We start from the raw sequence: 19,044 nt of genomic DNA, 5'->3' as shown, positions 1-19,044 counted from the left end.
CCACTATTCACATCACCTCAAAATTTACAATACTGTGCTAATTGACCACTTAGAGAAAAAAAAACTAAATATCTGTTGATAGTTACTGAAAATATTAGGAAAACAAGTTTAAGAAAATAAACAATGAAAGTGAAAACATTAAGTAATAATTATTTAGATTTAAATGGTTAGTTACATTTTGCAGAATTATACTAATATAATACCAACAATTTTGACCAGATTGATTACACATTTGTTTAAAAACACTACATGCTATTGACACAGATTATTTCAACGGAATATATTGCTTATCCGTATATATATATTACATCCCCTCTAATCAGCACATTGCTTTGCTAGATATTTATAAAGACAAATTACCCGCCAAAGTGCAGCACTGTTAATTGAGGAGCAAATACTAAGATATTAACATAACTCTGTTTAAAAAAAATAACATGAAAACTATAGTCGGTGTGACCAGATGTGCGTAGCAATATTAATACAGCTGAGAGTTGAGCTGTCGTCATTGGTGGAAGAGGAAGAAATATTTGCAAATTGAGCGTCTGCAAAAGTGTAATTTGTTTTTAGTAAAAGATGAGTTTCATGCAACCGAGTCCCGTTAAGTATGCATGCTCCTGCGGCATTTTGAATCCGATCAATAAGCTGTTCTTTTGCCGCCACTGCCCGAAGCTGAGGTGTGGCTTCTGCGTCTGCCATGAGATTGAGTCACACTTCTGCTCCAATTGCCTGGAGAATATACCATCCTCGGAGGCGCGCCACAAGAAGAACTGTTGTGCTAACTGCTTCGACTGTCCATGCTGTCAGCACACACTGTCTGCACGGGCCACCACCGTTCCGGTTGTGCGCAAAGCAGATGAGTCCAAGGACGGCGGTGAAAGCGGCTCGGATGCTGCACCCAGTCCAAAGCCCTCAGCGATGCCAACAACAAAGAAGATGTACTATTTATCATGTCTGTCGTGCCGCTGGACCACACGGGACGTCGGCATACCGGATCAGGGCGTGGCCACAGGCACCTGGCCGGACAACGAATGCCTGTATCAGGTGCGCTTCAACACACTCATGGAATACTATCAGTCGGTGGTGCTGCAAGAGAAGCAGGAGAAACAGGAGTTCATGCGTCGGAAGGCGCCCAAGCAGCACAAGTTTCCCAGTCTAACCGATCGCACGGGTCTGACCGTATCGCTGATCCGACGTCAGATCGGCTGGAACGACAAGAGCATACCCAAAACGAAGCCGATCAACATCACGCCCGCCGAGGCGAGTGCTGAGGTTGAGCCCCTGTCCGAGGACATCTTCACGCAGCCAATAAATCTGCGCAACGTAACGACAGTAGCGCAACGGCACAGCCAGCCGGCTGATCAGCCCACGGCTGTGAACAACCTCTATCCGCAGCGACGTTCGCTGTGGATCAAGCGTTCGCTGCGTTGCCGGCACTGCGAGCACAATCTGATTAAGCCGGAGTATCATCCAACGTCCATCAAGTATCGCATACAGCTCTTTGCCAGCTATCACGTGCCCGAGGTGGTCATGGTGCGCTGCGAGCAGCCACTGCAGCCCGGTCAGACCAATGCAATATTCCTGAAGTTCACCAATCCTACTATGTATGACATGACAATTAGTATATTGGATGCGCCACCAGCGGATGCGCAAGTCAATATGGATGCCTTCATGCAGGGCTGCAGAATCAAGGAGGAGGCCATTACATCATCTCCCTTGCTAAAGGCCACGGGTGTCACCTTGACCCGTCAGAATTCGACAAGGGAAGTGACGCGTGAAGTACGTGATTTGGCCAATGCGACCATTGTGCCACTGGACAATGAATTTGTGTTGAGTCAACGCGACGATTCCAAGGAGTTCGATGAGGATGTGCAGGCGCCCATCGAGGAGCCCAAATTCATTGTTTGGCGCAAGGGCAACAAGGTCCTGATGCGACTTCAGTTCACCCCAGCAGCTGAACTGCAGACGGGCGATGAGGTGACACTGGGTTTCTACATGCAGTATACGTATGTCAACACCGTTTCCAACACGCCCGACAAGAAGGAGCCGACTACACATGCCCTTTACTCGCGTCTCTTTATCCAGGCAGGCGAAATTGCGCAGGGCACAGCCAACTAAATCGGAGTATATCAATCTTAACACGCTTTAACAATGCATTATATATGGAAATTTATTTATGTTACTAATTTAATCAAGTGCTTGCTAGGCGGATTAGTATTACACTTAAATAGTATGCTGAACTGCGATAATCCCGGCAAGTGTTGCAACTATCCAATGTGAAATAAAAGCCAATGCTTTAACTCAAATAACTTTCGGTGCGCCTGTCCACTTCATGCTCTCCTCCCACAGGAATTGGCTAACCTTCTCATCGGTGGCAGCGTGTCCGACTTTCTTTGGCTTACAATCGCTAAAGTACTGTCCGGTTACGCCATCTAAGTCCGGATCCAGCGCTGCATACAATGTGGTTTGTGCGCCACTCTTGGCATCTTTTAAAAATAGCACGAAAAGTGGCTTAACAAATAATCTACAAAAAATAAATAATAAATGTGATAATGGAGTTAATTTTTTATTAGCTAATTGCATACTCACTGTACGAGTTTCGATTGGGCGAATTTAAAGTTTCTGGAAATTTCCGTGTTCACCATACCGGGATGCAGAGCATTAACGGTCACACCAGTGCCCTCCAAGCGTTTAGCCAACTCACGCGTAAACATTACGTTGGCCAATTTGCTCTGACTGTAAGCCTTGCTCCCGCTATACTTCTTTTCGCTATTCAGATCATCCACTTTGATTTCACCATATGAGTGGGCCAGGCTAGACACATTTATAATGCGGCTGGGTGCAGATTTCTGGAAGTTATTAAACTTGAATTAGTACGCATATTTGCAGCACAAAGTATTTCTTACCTTCAGCAGATCGAGTAACAAAATGGTTAGCAAAAAATGACCCATGTGGTTAACACCCAGTTGCATCTCGAAGCCATCCTCCGTTAGGCCGCGTGTTTCCAGAATTACGCCGGCATTGTTGATGAGAATGTGCAGCTCATCCTGTTCTTCCTTGAAGCTATCATTATACAATGAGGTAGGTTAGGTTAGGTTAAAACGGTTGCCAGCCCGAGGGGTTGACACACATAGGCCATGTTTGGCCCGTTGTGATACCGTATGGGATCTGGGGTAGATTTCTCCTACACTCGTCCTTTAAAAACCTCAAAAAAGTTAGAAATTTGCCCATTCAGTTGCGTTTATAAATTTTGCGATCCTGGCCGGTCTCAATTTGCGTGAATGCCGACCAACCAGTGCCCTGTTAGAGCTAACAATGAAGAAAGTAATATAAATATTTTTGGACGTTGAAGTACTAACATTTAAGTAGCCCAACGGTTCCAAGCACAGGTTGATTAACGCGCGGACCCAGGCAAACTGTGGCCCACCTCCTACACAACCGACCGAGCAGCGCGCCTCATTAAGTGCGGTTACGAAGATCGCGAAATACTTGACAAATGACTTAACACAACAGTTTTAATAGAAGAGTCAGAAGAAGCACATCTTATTAATGGAAAACACATTCTAATTTGAACATAAGATTCGAAATAGATTATGGATTATAATATATAAAATAAAACGCTGTACTTAATTATTTTGTGTTCTTTAGTGTTCTACACCAAATCGATGAAACACAAGTCACAAATTTTTCTCGTGCACAAGAATAAATAAAAATAAGGAATTACGATGCGCAATTAAAAAAATTGTATTGCGAAATGTAAAGGAAATTCATTTGATTTCCACAAGTAATTTCATTAACTGCTAACTCACTTGGAGACAAATTTGCGCACTGATGTTAGAGATGATAGGTCCAGTTCCAGAAAGAATATTTTTTCGTTGCCCGTCTGTTCAATAATTTCCTTAAGAGCCTGCTCCGTCTTACTCTTATTTCGACAGGCCATATACACTGTGGCGCCTCGTCGTGCCAGCTCCAGAACAGTCTCCTTTCCAATACCCGTATTTGAGCCAGTTACGATCACAACTTTGCCAGTTTCATCAGTTTCCTTTTTGAATTGTCCACTCTGCACATTGCGCCTACGAGATATGCTATGATAAGACACGAAATATGCCTATCATTGTGACCAATCATACCTGCTTTGAAATGTCGTTGACATTTTATTGGCTGCTTACTGCTCGGAATATGGGAGCGGACTGTTCTTTAAAATAACATTAGAGCCAGAGCCATAATCTATTTCAATTCCTATCAGTTGATTGATAAAATAATCAACGATGACATATTTTATTCAACACGATTTAACTGTTCTCCTTCAAATTGGTGATATCGATCGATATCTATGTTATTTACAGATGTTATGTTACAGTCTTGTTCTATGTCATTAGTAACCTGTTACCATGTAACTTTTTGGCAGTTTCCTTCAAAGATCGGCATATGTATGCAGACCATGCCCAGAATCTGAAATGCGCATATCTTCCACAATTTGTTAGCGAAAGTCACTAAAATTTGAAAGGGTGTTTATCCAGGCAGGCGAAATTGCGCAGGACACAGCCAACTAAAACAGGGTATATCAATATTAACACGCTTTAACAATGCATTATATATGGAAATTTATTTATGTTACTAATTTAATCAAGTGCTTGCTAGGCGGATTAGTATTACACTTAAATAGTATGCTGAACTGCGATAATCCCGGCAAGTGCTGCAACTATCCAATGTGAAATAAAAGCCAATGCTTTAACTCAAATAACTTTCGGTGCGCCTGTCCACTTCATGCTCTCCTCCCACAGGAATTGGCTAACCTTCTCATCGGTGGCAGCGTGTCCGACTTTCTTTGGCTTACAATCGCTAAAGTACTGTCCGGTTACGCCATCTAAGTCCGGATCCAGAGCTGCATACAATGTGGTTTGTGCGCCACTCTTGGCATCTTGCGTAAATAGCATGAAAAGAAGTTTAGCAAATAATCTACAAAAAATAAATAATATATGTGATAATGGAACTAATTTTAGATTAGCGAATTGCATACTTACCGTACGAGTTTCGTTTGGGCTAATATAAAGTTTTTAGCAATTTCCGTGTTCACCATACCGGGATGTAAAGCATTAACGCTTACACCAGTGCCCTCCAAGCGTTTAGCCAACTCACGCGTAAACATTACGTTGGCCAATTTGCTCTGACTGTAAGCTTTGCCCCCCTGATAGTTCTTCTCGCTATTCAGATCATCCACTTTGATTTCACCATTTGTGTGGGCCAGGCTAGACACATTTATAATGCGGCTGGGTGCAGATTTCTGGAAGTTATTAAGCTTGAATCAGTACGCATATTTGCATGACAAAGTATTTCTTACCTTCAGCAGATCGAGTAACAAAATGGTTAGCAAAAAATGACCCATGTGGTTAACACCCAGTTGCATCTCGAAGCCATCCTCCGTTAGGCCGCGTGTTTCCAGAATTACGCCGGCATTGTTGATGAGAATGTGCAGCTCATCTTGTTCTTCCTTGAAGCTATCAATATATGATGAGGTATGTTAAATATTTTTGGACGTTGAAGTACTAACGAGCAACACATTTAAGTAGGCCAATGATAGCAAGCACGGGCTTATTAACGCGCGGACCCATGCAAACTGTGACCCACCTCCTACCGTCTGTTGCGAAATGCAAAGGAAATGCAATTGATTTCCACAAGTAATTTCATTAACTGCTGACTCACTTGGAGACAAATTTGCGCACTGATTTTAGAGACGATAGGTCCAGTTCCCGAAAGAATATTTTGTTGTTGCCCGTCTGTTCAATAATTTCCTTAAGAGCCTGCTCCGTCTTACTCTTATTTCGACAGGCCATATACACTGTGGCGCCTCGTCTTGCCAGCTCCAGAACAGTCTCCTTGCCAATACCCATATTTGAGCCGGTTACGATCACAACCTTGCCAGTTTCATCAGTTTCCTTTTCGAATTGTCCACTCTGCACATAGCGCCTACGAGATTTGCTATGATAAGACACGAAACATGCCTGGCATTGTGACGAACCATACCTGATAAGAAATGCCGCAAGGCCTATTGCTACCGGCCAAGTTATCAACCGACTTGGCATTAAATGGCTGAACGTTGGCATTCTTTAGCTGCTTACTGCTCGGAACACAGAAACGGACTGTTCTTTACAATAACATTAGAGGCAGAGCCATAGCCTATTTCAATTACTATCAGTTGTTTGATAAAATAATCAACAATGACATACATATTTTATTCTTCTTCAAGTTCTTCAAGTTGGTGATATTGATCGATATCGATATCTATGTTATTTACAGATGTTATGTTACAGTCTTGTTGTAAGTCACTGTTACCACTAAGCAGATAATACATAGAGGCGTCAAATCACTGGAAATCTGTTGCATGTTTTTTCTGTGAACATGGGTCCTATTCCGCTTTGGGTCTTGAAAGTAGTATCCCACAATTTCAAAGCTGCGGTTACAAAACTAGGAATTTTTAATAGTTTTTCGGCCACGCCCGATCCCGCCTCAAAAATTCACAAGTTTATATCTATCGCAATTTTAAAGGCAAGCTTGGAGTATAGATTACCGGGATCCTCTTCAAAGATCGATATTTCTTGGCCCCACTATGTGCTGCGGCACCTTTCCATGGTATATTGGTTTTGTGCAAATTCCGTCATGCTGTCTGTCAATCGATAAGTTAGAGATAAGATTGAATATCGCACACATACTTGTAAAGATAGAAATCATAAATGACTATATATTCCACAATTTGTAAGTATTTTGCTGATAGCTCCGCTCCGTTGAAAGATACATGTATATAAAAATGCATGACTAAGCCCACTTCGCCTGTCAAATCCAATTATCTGATGGTGCAAATATTACGCAATTTAAAAGCTAGTCACGAAAATGAATATTGGTACTGGCCTACGCGCACCACCGTTCCAAAACCTGTAATAGCCTATATCTCTCGCAATCTAAGAGCTACACTTTCCAAACTTTGAAGACATTTTAATTGGAACCTCCTTCAAAGATCGGTATTTCTTGGCTACAACCACCCTATTCTGTGACATCTGACTTATTGGTATCTGTGTATTTCGCATTTGGTTACGCCCGACTGCAACGTTCTCTCTTTATTATAATTTATGTACAATAACCTTTTTTCCTTCATGTATTCGTAGTTTCTTTAAACACTTATCTAATATTTTGAGTGAGTCCATTTCTCGCTCTCCTCCCATAGGAATTTTCCGGTTTTATCATCCATGGCAGCGGGTGCTACTGGCTTTAAGGCGCAATCGCTGAAGTACATGCCTGTTACATTATCCAAGTCGGGATCTAGAGCCGCATACAATGTGGTCTGTGCACCATTCTTTGGTGTTTTCATAAGGGGCCACAACAAAGTTCTCAGAACAAGGCTATAAGCGTAAAATATGTGTTGAAATATAAACCTTTTGCTAATGATTACAAACACTAACCGGCCGAATAGATTGTTAAGGATCTTCATGTGTCTGCCGAGTTCAGTGTCAACAACACCGGGATGGAGAGCATTGACGGTCACTCCCGTGCCCTCCAAGCGTTTGGCCAGCTCGCGTGTGAACAATACGTTGGCCAATTTGCTCTGACTGTATGCGTTGCCCTCGTCATAGGACTTCTCGCTGTTCAAGTCATCAATATTGATGGCACCACGCGTATGGGCCAAGCTGGAAACGTTGACAATGCGACTGGGTGCAGTTTTCTAGAAAATCATTGGATTAAATAGTTGGAGAATGTTGTAATATTAGCTCTATTACCTTCAGCAGATCCAGCAGCAAATTGGTTAACAAAAAGTGACCCATATGATTGACACCCAGCTGCATCTCGAAACCATTCTTGGTCAGCATATGTGGACAACGCATAACGCCCGCATTGTTTATGAGAATGTGCAGTTTGTCCTGTTCCTTTTTGAAACTACATACACATATCGAATTGATAATATTTATATTGAAGCACTTCAGCTAACAATGTCTTAAGCCATACTCACTCGTCGACAAACTTGCGAATGGAGTCCAGAGATGCCAAGTCCAGTTCACGGACGAATATGCTTTTGTTGTTTGTCTCCTGCACGATTTCCTTCATTGCTTGCTCGGCTCTCTTCTTATCACGACAGGCCATATAAATGGTGGCATTACGACGAGCCAATTCCAGTACGGTCTCCTTGCCAATGCCCGTGTTTGAACCGGTCACAATCACAACTTTGCCCGTTTCATTCGTGTATTTCTTAAACTTTCCACCTTGCATATACTCTCTGCAAGCGAAACAAAATACGTTTTTATCTATATAGTTATCATTGCTAAACATATTTAAATCAGCTACCTTAGAAAATAGATTCCAACGCCAAAAGCCGCCGCCCACGCGACACACGGGCACATCAGACAATCGAAAAAGCAGCCCATTTTATGATTCGCACAACTTATAACAACGCTCAATTAGCAACTACGGCAAAGCCAACTGCGGCAAGCATTTATATGCGCATTTGTTCTGTACGAACGTAAACAATTTCGTACGCCCAAAAATCTAAAAAAACGACGTCTCACGATGACAACGATTGTAATGATCTAGAATGTTTTGAGCACTGGAATAATACATCGGTTGAAATCCATTTCTTATCGATATTTATTAATGCTGTATATTTAAAAATAAACGTACTAAAGAATTCAATTAACGTTTTCTTCTTTAGAGCATCACAAACATTATTTGCGAATTATATAGTCTGGTCACTCTTAAAATTTATGATCGTGTCCATTTTTCGCTGACAGTCCAAAGCCATTTCGCAATTTGAGTGTCCGTTGCAGCGACTGCAACCTGTTGAGGCTGACAGTCGCTAAAGTATTGACCCGTTACGTTGGCCAAGTCCGGATCAAGTGCAGCATACAAGGTGGTTTGCGCACCGTTTTTGGCCGTCTTTACGAATGGCCAAAAGAGCGGCCTAACAAACAATCTGCAATTCAAAATGTTTTGAAAAGTAAGCAGATATTTATATGGCCACTTACCCTACAAAGAAGTTAGAGAAGAAGCTCATATGTCTGAAGAGTTCAGTGTCCACAATGCCAGGATGTAAGGCGTTTACAGTCACACCAGTTCCCTCCAAGCGTCTGGCCAATTCCCGCGTAAACATCACATTGGCCAGCTTGCTCTGATTGTAGGCCTTGCCCTCTTCATATGACTTTTCACTGTTCAAGTCCGCCGTGTTAATTTCACCACGCGTATGCGCCAAACTGGACACATTTACAATTCGGCTGGGCGATGATTTCTAAGGTGTGGCAAAAAACTATAGAAACTTTATATAAAATTAAAATTCTTAAGCAGATCCAGCATCAAATTGGTGAGCAGAAAGTGACCCAAGTGATTGACGCCAATCTGCATCTCAAACCCATCTCTGGTCAGGGATCGTGGACAACGCATGACGCCCGCATTATTAACGAGTATGTGCAGCTTGTCCTGTTCCCGCTTGAAGCTAAAACGAATGATAACGTTATAATATACGCAATTGATTTGATTTGAGATGCGATCCTACGTGGCTACAAAGTTGCGAATGGAATCCAGGGAGGCCAAGTCACATTGGCGACAGTAGACGTATTTATTCTGTGTCTCCAATATGATCTCCTCGCGTGCCTCCTCACACTTTTTCATATCCCTACAAGCCATATACATTGTCGCGCCTCGCCGTGCCAGCTGCCGCACCGTCTCCTTACCAATGCCAGTATTGGAGCCGGTCACAATCACAACAAATATTACGCAATTTAAAAGCTAGTCACGAAAATGAATATTGGTACTGGCCTACGCGCACCACCGTTCCAAAACCTGTAATAGCCTATATCTCTCGCAATTTAAGAACTACACTTACCAAACTTTGAAGACATTTTAATTGGAACCTCCTTCAAAGATCGGTATTTCTTGGCTACAACCACCCTATTCTGTGACATCTGACTTATTGGTATCTGTGTATTTCGCATTTGGTTACGCCCGACTGCAACGTTCTCTCTTTATTATAATTTATGTACAATAACCTTTTTTCCTTCATGTATTCGTAGTTTCTTTAAACACTTATCTAATATTTTGAGTGAGTCCATTTCTCGCTCTCCTCCCATAGGAATTTTCCGGTTTTATCGTCCATGGCAGCGGGTGCTACTGGCTTTAAGGCGCAATCGCTGAAGTACATGCCTGTTACATTATCCAAGTCGGGATCTAGAGCCGCATACAATGTGGTCTGTGCACCATTCTTTGGTGTTTTCATAAAGGGCCACAACAAAGTTTTCAGAACAAGGCTATAAGCGTAAAATATGTGTTGAAATATAAATCTTTGCTAATGATTACAAACACTAACCGGCCGAATAGATTGTTAAGGATCTTCATGTGTCTGCCGAGTTCAGTGTCAACAGCACCGGGATGGAGAGCATTGACGGTCACTCCCGTGCCCTCCAAGCGTTTGGCCAGCTCGCGTGTGAACAATACGTTGGCCAATTTGCTCTGACTGTATGCGTTGCCCTCGTCATAGGACTTCTCGCTGTTCAAGTCATCAATATTGATGGCACCACACGTATGGAACAAGCTGGAAACGTTGACAATGCGGCTGGGTGCAGTTTTCTAGAAAATCATTGGATTAAATAGTTGGAGAAAGTTGTAATATTAGCTCTATTACCTTCAGCAGATCCAGCAGCAAATTGGTTAACAAAAAGTGACCCATATGATTGACACCCAGCTGCATCTCGAAACCATTCTTGGTCAGCATATGTGGACAACGCATAACGCCCGCATTGTTTATGAGAATGTGCAGTTTGTCCTGTTCCTTTTTGAAACTACATACACATATCGAATTGATAATATTTATATTGAAGCACTTCAGCTAACAATGTCTTAAGCCATACTCACTCGTCGACAAACTTGCGAATGGAGTCCAGAGATGCCAAGTCCAGTTCACGGACGAATATGCTTTTGTTGTTTGTCTCCTGCACGATTTCCTTCATTGCTTGCTCGGCTCTCTTCTTATCACGACAGGCCATATAAATGGTGGCATTACGACGAGCCAATTCCAGTACGGTCTCCTTGCCAATGCCCGTGTTTGAACCGGTCACAATCACAACTTTGCCCGTTTCATTCGTGTATTTCTTAAACTTTCCACCTTGCATATACTCTCTGCAAGCGAAACAAAATAGGTTTTTATCTATATAGTTATCCTTGCTAAACATATTTAAATCAGCTACCTTAGAAAATAGATTCCAACGCCAAAAGCCGCTACCCACGCGACACACGGGCACATCAGACAATCGAAAAAGCAGCCCATTTTATGATTCGCACAACTTATAGCAACGCTCAACTAGCAACTACGGCAAAGCCAACTGCGGCAAGCATTTATATGCGCATTTGTTCTGTACGAACGAAAAGAATTTCGTACGCCCAAAAATCTAAAAAAACGACGTCTCACGATGACAACGATTGTAATGATCTAGAATGTTTTGAGCACTGGAATAATACATCGGTTGAAATCCATATTTTATCGATATTTATTAATGCTGTATATTTACAAATAAACGTACTAAAGAATTCAATTAACGTTTTCTTCTTTAGAGCATCACAAACATTATTTGCGAATTATATAGTCTGAGTCACTTTTAAAATTTCTGACCGTGTCCATTTTTCGCTGACAGTCCAAAGCCATTTCGCAATTTGAGTATCCGTTGCAGCGACGGCCACCTGTTGAGGCTGACAGTCGCTAAAGTATTGACCCGTTACGTTGGCCAAGTCCGGATCAAGTGCAGCATACAAGCTGGTTTGCGCACCGTTTTTGGCCGTCTTTACGAATGGCCAAAACAGCGGCCTAACAAACAATCTGCAATTCAAAATGTTTTGAAAAGTAAGCAGATATTTATATAGCCACTTACCCTGCAAAGAAGTTAGAGAAGAAGCTCATATGTCTGAAGAGTTCAGTGTCCACAATGCCAGGATGTAAGGCGTTTACAGTCACACCAGTTCCCTCCAAGCGTCTGGCCAATTCCCGCGTAAACATCACATTGGCCAGCTTGCTCTGATTGTAGGCCTTGCCCTCATCATATGACTTTTCACTGTTCAAGTCCGCCGTGTTAATTTCACCACGCGTATGCGCCAAACTGGACACATTTACAATTCGGCTGGGCGATGATTTCTAAGGTGTGGCAAAAAACTATAGAAACTTTATATAAAATTAAAATTCTTAAGTCAGCTGTACCTTAAGCAGATTCAGCATCAAATTGGTGAGCAGAAAGTGACCCAAGTGATTGACGCCAATCTGCATCTCAAACCCATCCCTGGTCAGGGATCGTGGACAACGCATGACGCCCGCATTATTAACGAGTATGTGCAGCTTGTCCTGTTCCCGCTTGAAGCTAAAACGAATGATAACTGTTATAATATACGCAATTGATTTGATTTGAGATGCGATCCTACGTGGCTACAAAGTTGCGAATGGAATCCAGGGAGGCCAAGTCACATTGGCGACAGTAGACGTATTTATTCTGTGTCTCCAATACGATCTCCTCGCGTGCCTCCTCACACTTTTTCATATCCCTACAAGCCATATACACTGTCGCGCCTCGCCGTGCCAGCTCCCGCACCGTCTCCTTACCAATGCCAGTATTGGAGCCGGTCACAATCACAACTTTGCCGGTCTCATCCGATTCCTTTGTGAACTTGCAGCCTTGCATAAGATCTCTACAATCGGTAATCATCAGTTTGTAATTATCAAATGTTGAATCAAATCTAAATCGACTTACTTTAGAAAACATGCTCCGCCCACTGAGCTCCCGGTTACGCTTAGCCAAAATATTGGCCGGCTTTTGAGAAATGCAAATATCGTCATGTTTTACTCAAAAACAATTAAAAAAAAACACAAGAGCGCAAAATCTAGCGCTTTTCTAAATAAACACAATCGCGTTGTCTGGATGCGTACACACTTCAAATACCCTGTAACCAATTTAAAATTCACTACAATTTGACACATTCAATGGCACTACACATTTATCACGTTTTCATGTTTACTCTTATGTATTTTAAGATCTTATCCTAATGTTCATATATTGAAGATATATTTGTTATAAATGAGTTTTGTGTAGGAATAATATGGGAACAAGCATCCTCTTTGCTTGCAGCTACTGGGTATGTTGCCCAGGGTTGCTCAATTGAATTAAATTTTAAATATTAAACTTGCCTTACAAATAATATTATTAATCCGCTGATAAGGGGCCAAAACAAAATCGAATTTAGAAGACAGTCAAAATTCGTGCACACCATTTTTACAGTGAAATCGCCGAGATAAGTTTTCTAAGCGCAAATTAAATGTAAGCTCTTCTTCTTAGTGTTTGAACATATCACAGGGTGTTTCAAGTGAGCAAGTTCATCAGTCTCAAGACGTGGGTTTGTTTGTTTATATATTTCCTTACGAAATTTCACGTAATTAAATAGACGCTACTTTGAGTGCGCTGCTGACAAGCACTAAATCTTGCTGTTTGTGTGTGTGTAAGCTAGAAATAAGAGACGCATTCGACCAATTCGAGCCAGACCAAAAATATAATGCGTAGAAATGTGTAAGTCAGCGCCAACTCGACTATTGCTTTGTGATTTACATGCATACTCATGATTCGCTCCGTATTTCAGGCGCCAACAACATCACAACTGGGATAATTTACAGTCTGAGGGAATTGACGATATTTTTGTACGACCCGCCCATAACGACAACGAATTCGTGGACATGATGCAATTGGGAAACAGAACCACCAACGGCCACATAAAGATATCGCGCTTTGAGAACACGCTCGAGGTAAAAGTGCAGGAGGGCGATACGCTGCAGGCACTGGCGCTGCGCTTCTACTGCTCCGTGGCGGATATTAAGCGCCTCAATAAGATTGATCGGGACAATGAGATACATGCACATCGCATCATTCGCATCCCGGTCACAGTGCACAATGTGCTGCTGGGGAGCACTGAAGTGAATGAGCTGCCCACTGTTCATCGCAGTGGGAACAATAGTCCCAGGCATAATGTGGAAAGGGAGCCTGCCATTGAACGCAATCCGCTGGAAGATGCACGTATGATGCTCGATGAACGACTCCTGGTGGCTGCTGTGAATGCTTCCACTGCAAAAACTGGCGAAGTGCAGCCCTTATTCAAAGAGGATGGTAGCCAATTTTATGAGGGAACACATGGTTCGCCGGACGACAGAGGTGAGTCAATATTAAGCATTACTATTTAAAGTTGAAGGTGGCTGGCATTTTGATATAATGATCAAAAATATAATGTAAGCGATTAACAGCTGGTAGAGCTGGCCAGCCTAGCAAAGTCTTTGTGTAGTTGAGTCGCCCTGTGTGCGCATCTGTTAAATGCTGCTAACTAAGCAGTGAAGTTGGGCGCAGCTAGCAATTTGTTTAGTCATTCTCAATACGGCCACACTCGCCCATAAAACTGCTAGAAAACACAAGCGTTGGCGAAAATAAAACACAAAATTAGTAATTTTACACTGCTAAAGATTAAAAAATAATAAAATGCCGGACTATCTGGGGGATGATCAGCGCAAAGTAAAGGTCGAGAAGAAAGAGGAAGAAAAAGAAATCAAGTCGCTTGACGAAGGCGACATCGAACTGCTGAAAACGTATGGCCAGAGTCAATACCACAAGTCCATTAAAAACATCGAGGAGGATATACAGAAGGCCGTGAAACAGGTTAACGAGCTAACCGGAATTAAGGAGAGCGACACTGGCTTGGCACCGCCAGCCCTGTGGGACTTGGCCGCTGACAAGCAGATACTGCAAAATGAGCAGCCGCTGCAAGTAGCGCGTTGCACAAAGATCATCAACGCCGACTCCGACGATCCCAAGTATATCATCAATGTGAAGCAGTTTGCCAAGTTTGTGGTAGATCTGGCCGATTCCGTTGCACCCACAGACATTGAGGAGGGCATGCGTGTGGGCGTTGATCGCAACAAGTATCAGATTCACATACCGCTACCACCCAAAATTGATCCGACTGTAACCATGATGCAGGTGGAGGATAAACCGGATGTTACCTACAGTGATGTGGGTGGTTGCAAGGAGCAGATTGAAAAGTTGCGTGAAGTCGTGGAGACACCACTGCTGCACCCGGAGAAATTTGTCAATCTCGGTATTGAGCCACCCAAGGGAGTGCTGCTGTTTGGCCCACCCGGAACGGGCAAGACACTGTGTGCGCGTGCCGTGGCGAATCGCACGGATGCCTGCTTCATACGTGTCATCGGCTCGGAACTTGTGCAGAAGTACGTGGGAGAGGGTGCACGCATGGTCCGTGAACTGTTCGAGATGGCTCGCTCCAAGAAGGCGTGTCTCATCTTCTTCGATGAAATCGATGCGATTGGCGGTGCTCGCTTCGATGACGGCGCTGGCGGCGACAACGAGGTGCAACGTACTATGCTGGAGCTTATTAATCAGCTGGACGGTTTCGATCCGCGTGGCAACATTAAGGTGCTGATGGCCACCAATCGACCCGACACATTGGACCCGGCGCTTATGCGTCCCGGCCGTCTGGATCGTAAGGTGGAGTTTGGACTACCCGATCAGGATGGACGCTCGCACATCTTCAAAATCCACGCCCGTTCCATGTCCGTGGAGCGTGACATACGCTTTGATCTATTGGCGCGTCTGTGCCCGAATTCGACGGGCGCTGAGATTCGTTCAGTGTGCACGGAGGCAGGCATGTTTGCCATCCGAGCGCGTCGCAAGGTGGCCACCGAAAAGGATTTCCTCGAGGCCGTCAACAAGGTTATCAAGAGCTACGCCAAGTTCAGCGCCACTCCTCGTTATATGACCTACAATTAAGTTACATTTTGTATAACACACCTCACCTGTGCTGGAAGCTAAACTCAAAACTGTTGCTGCTGCAGCTGAGCATTAACTAAGAAAATAAAATATCCACAAAATATAGTACTAGCTGGTATTTACTAATGTATACATATATATTCCATAGACCAATATGGGGCATTTTGTTCACGTTTGTAATTTTACATTTCGTTATTTGTATGCAGCCAACATGGAGCAGCCATCGGATGAGCATATGGCCTTGATGGATGATTTGCTGGTGGATAGGCATTCGCCGATAGTGCGTCCTATACCAGGACCCTCGCTTCGAGCGATTGACTGGTCTGGCTCCGATTGCGACATGTCCTGGATATGCCTGCTGATATTTATACTCGCTCTCTGTTTTGTCATACCGCTCGTGTATGTCATCTACCTGGCCGAGCATCCACATCATCATCACAATCACACCACATAGCCACTTGTGCTCCAGCAGCTGCCTGTGATCATCATTCCAAATGTGCTACGTGAGATGATTTTCAAACAGAACTCCTACTCGCTCACTCATCTTTCATCGCTCTGAGCGATCGCATTTTAAATGCAGCTGCGAGCCATAGAATTTATTTTTGATATAATTATACATTAATAGAAATATTTAAATACCAATTGTGACTTGTACAAATCGCATAGACATGACAAAATATTTAATTTGTTAATGTTAATGTCTCGTCTATATTTTAAATGATGTAAAAAAGTAACTTACAAATTTATGAAGTTATAAAAATAAACAATTTTCAACTGGACGTGTCAACAGAAATTTATTTAACATTTGTCGAAGAGGATAAAGTTGGGGTGAATAGATCTAGTAATTGCGATCCGTGCCGTGTCTTTTGAAAATCGGCCAGTACGAGGTGATTTTATAGAAAGGTTATTCGTTTTTGGCAGATAACTTGACCATTTATGTAAGGATATCGGAAGGACACAAAGCATCCATAACTATCGATTAGCATTTAAGTTTTTCTAATTTCAACAAAATAATTTGACCAACAATTACAGATATTTAGAAATGATGAGAAAAATCGAAAAATCTGGCATAACTCTGCCATTGCAAAGACTATCCGCATGTCCTTTATATCACAGATAGTCCTTGGCTTGCCGATTTGATTAAGAATATGAAAGTCATTCAAACGATTGAAACAGGTAATTTTCCCGGTCGGCCTAAAAGTATGCTTCAAAATTTACAATTTCCTTACACAATTATTTTAATTTCCAGCCCAAAAGTATGCTGCGCCTTAACCCCAATAATACAAATTCTATTTACTTCTTAACTTTTATTAAAATATTATTTTTTGCATCTGTTATATATTTTTTCACACCTCTTTGTTTTTGGTTTTGAATTTGGTTTTACTAGAGGTTCTTTATTGATATGACCTTATATACTATAACAATTAAGTATTAGATAAATCGGATTTACGGGTACATTGAAATTTCAAACGGTTTTTGCATTACTTAAGACTAAAACATATCTTAGAGGTAAATAATATATTTAAAATATTAAATAAAAAGTATCCATGGATATTAGTGTAAAGCTATAATAAATATATATGTATTACCTAAAAGCAATCATTTTTTACGCTTACTGGGCGTCAAATTTGAAGTTAAGTTAAGTACTTTGTTTACTTTCGTCATTCTATGTATGTAAATGGAGGCCATGGCACAGATGAATTTGAATATTTGGCGATGATTTGGTATCCAGTGTCTTTTTTTGTATGTGAGGGGATGGCGAGGAGGATATGCATTTGATATGCACCATTGTTGTGCATATTCCCCGCTAGTGGAATATGAGTCAATGGCAGCACAATCCACATGGCACTCAGTTGTATACATATTCACTTAAACTTTAAGTTCTCAAAGAAAGCAATATTACTCCTGAGGAAGCCTCGTCGCACGGGAACTGGACTTGCCTGTGCGGCAACGGGTATGCTAATCGATTGTCCCTCCGATTGCAAGGATGGATCTCTATGGGTTTAGTAATTGGTTAAATCTGTGATGCAATGCAAAGTCAAAATTAAGCTGCTTACGTTTCGAGTGATGACAAATCGGAGGCAATTGTCGATTCATCGGCCACCTCGGCCACGGAAACGGCATGTTGCAGCATCTGTCGGCGCACCTGTGGAGTGGATGGGTTCTCCGACTTCTCTGCCATCAGTTTGACATGCTGTTGAGTTTAAAATGTATTTATAATAAGTATTTCATTATTTGGCCAAAAGTGTGTGTAGAGATCACTAAAGTTATTAAATATATACTCTTATAAAATTGTTTAGATTCACATATGGGAGAATACAGTACCTCTTACGGTGTTAGAGCTACAGTCAACCAATTTTGAAGGTAGAATGATGAAATGAATTTCATCAAAGATTTAGCCTTGTAGCCACCGGAGCACGCCTGATTGTCTCTCTTTTCTACTGTTCTTTTTTTTGTAAAGCAGTCGGTGATATCCGATAGCAACATTTCTGTTACTTACCTTTGCACGCCAGCGTCGCTCGGGCTGTGTTCGTTTGCTGGTGAGGAGGAATGCTTGAGCCAGTGCCTTCACCGAGGGCAGAGCATTGACCACATCATCCTCGATAGCGGGCTTCTCGGCCGGCGTTGTTGGCTCTGGTGGCTAACAAAATCACAACACACACACACAAAAAGATTGATTGACAGCATAATAATATGTGATTTCAGCTACTTACCACATCATCGTCGTCGATGGAGAGCACCTGACTGGGTTCGATTAGACGCCGCTTGGGCTGCAGAAATCGAAAAGCTGGCGGAGTGGAGCCTCGCGTCGGTGTCATTGTGGGCGAGGAGCAGGCATTGGGCGTGGCATCCGCTGGCCCAAACTGCAGCACAACGGGCCGTTCACGTTTCCGTGACGCATCTATGGAAGAGGAAGAGGATGTGGCGTCGGGTGTTGCACACAACGCCGACTCCATAGATGACGTACTGGACGTGCTGGGCTGTTCCGTGGCTGCTGTCGTCGCTTTAATGACTGTCGTCTCCTGCTTATTGAAATCGTAGACACGCACCGTATCCGAATCATCGCTAATCGTTTGAAGCGACGGATTCGAAGATTGCGTCTCCAGACTGCTGTTGCTCGCCTCCAGCACCTGGGCGGGCAATGCTGTATAAACACTATCCACATCCGGAATCTCGACTGCGGTTTTGCTTGCACTTGTAGCCTTTTGATATA

General features: G+C 42.7%; 9 protein-coding genes and 1 pseudogene across 19 annotated transcripts in view; 3 read left to right on the top strand and 7 right to left on the bottom strand.

Moving 5' to 3' along the window:
• The first annotated feature begins 474 nt into the window (after positions 1 to 474).
• LOC6561038 (dynactin subunit 4) lies at positions 475 to 2,306 on the top strand. Its single transcript, XM_001987324.2, has one exon. It carries the CDS (start codon positions 574 to 576, stop codon positions 2,113 to 2,115), a length of 1,542 nt encoding a protein of 513 aa, XP_001987360.1. The 5' UTR covers positions 475 to 573; the 3' UTR covers positions 2,116 to 2,306.
• Positions 2,149 to 4,188, bottom strand: LOC6560938 (retinol dehydrogenase 12-like). Its single transcript, XM_032734683.2, has 5 exons — positions 4,128 to 4,188; positions 3,807 to 4,070; positions 2,904 to 3,060; positions 2,587 to 2,846; positions 2,149 to 2,521 (listed from the first exon to the last, which is right to left on the bottom strand). The coding sequence occupies exons 1-5, from the start codon at positions 4,148 to 4,150 to the stop codon at positions 2,299 to 2,301; spliced, it is 927 nt and encodes a 308-aa protein (XP_032590574.1). The 5' UTR covers positions 4,151 to 4,188; the 3' UTR covers positions 2,149 to 2,298.
• A 395-nt stretch (positions 4,189 to 4,583) lies between these two features.
• On the bottom strand, positions 4,584 to 6,163 carry LOC116805073 (retinol dehydrogenase 12-like). The gene is made up of 5 exons (XM_032734991.1): positions 6,022 to 6,163; positions 5,701 to 5,964; positions 5,339 to 5,495; positions 5,022 to 5,281; positions 4,584 to 4,956 (listed from the first exon to the last, which is right to left on the bottom strand). Exons 1-5 carry the CDS (start codon positions 6,099 to 6,101, stop codon positions 4,734 to 4,736), a joined length of 984 nt encoding a protein of 327 aa, XP_032590882.1. The 5' UTR covers positions 6,102 to 6,163; the 3' UTR covers positions 4,584 to 4,733.
• Positions 6,164 to 7,083: 920 nt separating this feature from the next.
• Positions 7,084 to 8,591, bottom strand: LOC6560937 (retinol dehydrogenase 12). The gene is made up of 5 exons (XM_001987322.3): positions 8,329 to 8,591; positions 7,997 to 8,260; positions 7,767 to 7,923; positions 7,452 to 7,711; positions 7,084 to 7,391 (listed from the first exon to the last, which is right to left on the bottom strand). Exons 1-5 carry the CDS (start codon positions 8,406 to 8,408, stop codon positions 7,175 to 7,177), a joined length of 978 nt encoding a protein of 325 aa, XP_001987358.1. The 5' UTR covers positions 8,409 to 8,591; the 3' UTR covers positions 7,084 to 7,174.
• A 97-nt stretch (positions 8,592 to 8,688) lies between these two features.
• LOC6560936 lies at positions 8,689 to 9,938 on the bottom strand (annotated as a pseudogene).
• A 34-nt stretch (positions 9,939 to 9,972) lies between these two features.
• Positions 9,973 to 11,335, bottom strand: LOC6561125 (retinol dehydrogenase 12). Its single transcript, XM_001987320.3, has 5 exons — positions 11,217 to 11,335; positions 10,885 to 11,148; positions 10,655 to 10,811; positions 10,340 to 10,599; positions 9,973 to 10,280 (listed from the first exon to the last, which is right to left on the bottom strand). Exons 1-5 carry the CDS (start codon positions 11,294 to 11,296, stop codon positions 10,064 to 10,066), a joined length of 978 nt encoding a protein of 325 aa, XP_001987356.1. The 5' UTR covers positions 11,297 to 11,335; the 3' UTR covers positions 9,973 to 10,063.
• Positions 11,336 to 11,501: 166 nt separating this feature from the next.
• Positions 11,502 to 12,923, bottom strand: LOC6561124 (retinol dehydrogenase 13). The gene is made up of 5 exons (XM_001987319.2): positions 12,762 to 12,923; positions 12,436 to 12,699; positions 12,218 to 12,374; positions 11,895 to 12,154; positions 11,502 to 11,842 (listed from the first exon to the last, which is right to left on the bottom strand). Exons 1-5 carry the CDS (start codon positions 12,845 to 12,847, stop codon positions 11,605 to 11,607), a joined length of 1,005 nt encoding a protein of 334 aa, XP_001987355.1. The 5' UTR covers positions 12,848 to 12,923; the 3' UTR covers positions 11,502 to 11,604.
• A 507-nt stretch (positions 12,924 to 13,430) lies between these two features.
• LOC6561123 (lysM and putative peptidoglycan-binding domain-containing protein 4) lies at positions 13,431 to 16,554 on the top strand. Its single transcript, XM_001987318.3, has 3 exons — positions 13,431 to 13,571; positions 13,642 to 14,207; positions 16,037 to 16,554. Exons 1-3 carry the CDS (start codon positions 13,558 to 13,560, stop codon positions 16,282 to 16,284), a joined length of 828 nt encoding a protein of 275 aa, XP_001987354.1. The 5' UTR covers positions 13,431 to 13,557; the 3' UTR covers positions 16,285 to 16,554.
• LOC116805072 (26S proteasome regulatory subunit 7) lies at positions 14,420 to 15,935 on the top strand. Its single transcript, XM_032734990.1, has one exon. The coding sequence runs from the start codon at positions 14,526 to 14,528 to the stop codon at positions 15,828 to 15,830; it is 1,305 nt and encodes a 434-aa protein (XP_032590881.1). The 5' UTR covers positions 14,420 to 14,525; the 3' UTR covers positions 15,831 to 15,935.
• A 608-nt stretch (positions 16,555 to 17,162) lies between the features above and the next one.
• Positions 17,163 to 19,044, bottom strand: part of LOC6560471 (titin) — a 30,918-nt gene continuing 29,036 nt past the window's right edge. For all 11 annotated transcript variants that reach the window (XM_043216475.1, XM_043216476.1, XM_032735084.1 and 8 more), the window contains 4 exons: positions 18,545 to 19,033; positions 18,331 to 18,471; positions 17,888 to 18,024; positions 17,163 to 17,825 (listed from right to left, as the gene is read on the bottom strand). In XM_043216475.1, the coding sequence (XP_043072410.1) occupies positions 17,696 to 17,825; positions 17,888 to 18,024; positions 18,331 to 18,471; positions 18,545 to 19,033 (897 nt within the window). In that variant the 3' untranslated portion in view covers positions 17,163 to 17,695. The remainder of the gene's footprint in view (positions 17,826 to 17,887; positions 18,025 to 18,330; positions 18,472 to 18,544; positions 19,034 to 19,044) is intronic.

The sequence above is a fragment of the Drosophila grimshawi genome, unplaced genomic scaffold (assembly GCF_018153295.1).
Source record: "Drosophila grimshawi isolate 15287-2541.00 unplaced genomic scaffold, ASM1815329v1 contig_1369, whole genome shotgun sequence".
NCBI classification, from domain to species: Eukaryota; Metazoa; Arthropoda; class Insecta; order Diptera; family Drosophilidae; genus Drosophila; species Drosophila grimshawi.
This window is presented reverse-complemented; position numbering and strand designations above follow the sequence as displayed.

Bases quoted from the DNA above. Each gene is read 5' to 3' on its own strand.
- LOC6560938 (XM_032734683.2), bottom strand. From the start codon at position 4,150: ATGTCAACGACATTTCAAAGCAG. The intron at 2,847-2,903 runs GTAAGAAATACT...AATAACTTCCAG, and splicing joins TGTTACTCGATCTGCTGAAG to AAATCTGCACCCAGCCGCAT. The intron at 2,522-2,586 runs GTGAGTATGCAA...TATTTTTTGTAG, and splicing joins GCCCAATCGAAACTCGTACA to ATTATTTGTTAAGCCACTTT.
- LOC116805072 (XM_032734990.1), top strand. From the start codon at position 14,526: ATGCCGGACTATCTGGGGGATGATCAGCGCAAAGTAAAGGTCGAGAAG.
- LOC6561124 (XM_001987319.2), bottom strand. From the start codon at position 12,847: ATGACGATATTTGCATTTCTCAAAAGCCGGCCAATATTTTGGCTAAGC. The intron at 12,375-12,435 runs GTAGGATCGCAT...CATTCGTTTTAG, and splicing joins ATTCGCAACTTTGTAGCCAC to CTTCAAGCGGGAACAGGACA. The intron at 12,155-12,217 runs GTACAGCTGACT...GCCACACCTTAG, and splicing joins TGATGCTGAATCTGCTTAAG to AAATCATCGCCCAGCCGAAT.
- LOC6561125 (XM_001987320.3), bottom strand. From the start codon at position 11,296: ATGGGCTGCTTTTTCGATTGTCTGATGTGCCCGTGTGTCGCGTGGGTA. The intron at 10,812-10,884 runs GTGAGTATGGCT...ATGTGTATGTAG, and splicing joins ATTCGCAAGTTTGTCGACGA to TTTCAAAAAGGAACAGGACA. The intron at 10,281-10,339 runs GTTAGTGTTTGT...TTACGCTTATAG, and splicing joins CTTAACAATCTATTCGGCCG to CCTTGTTCTGAAAACTTTGT.
- LOC6560937 (XM_001987322.3), bottom strand. From the start codon at position 8,408: ATGGGCTGCTTTTTCGATTGTCTGATGTGCCCGTGTGTCGCGTGGGCG. The intron at 7,924-7,996 runs GTGAGTATGGCT...ATGTGTATGTAG, and splicing joins ATTCGCAAGTTTGTCGACGA to TTTCAAAAAGGAACAGGACA. The intron at 7,392-7,451 runs GTTAGTGTTTGT...TTACGCTTATAG, and splicing joins CTTAACAATCTATTCGGCCG to CCTTGTTCTGAGAACTTTGT.
- LOC6561038 (XM_001987324.2), top strand. From the start codon at position 574: ATGAGTTTCATGCAACCGAGTCCCGTTAAGTATGCATGCTCCTGCGGC.
- LOC6561123 (XM_001987318.3), top strand. The intron at 14,208-16,036 runs GTGAGTCAATAT...ATTTGTATGCAG, and splicing joins TGGTTCGCCGGACGACAGAG to CCAACATGGAGCAGCCATCG.
- LOC116805073 (XM_032734991.1), bottom strand. From the start codon at position 6,101: ATGCCAACGTTCAGCCATTTAATGCCAAGTCGGTTGATAACTTGGCCG. The intron at 5,496-5,700 runs GTGAGTCAGCAG...ATATATTGATAG, and splicing joins GTGCGCAAATTTGTCTCCAA to CTTCAAGGAAGAACAAGATG. The intron at 4,957-5,021 runs GTAAGTATGCAA...TATTTTTTGTAG, and splicing joins GCCCAAACGAAACTCGTACG to ATTATTTGCTAAACTTCTTT.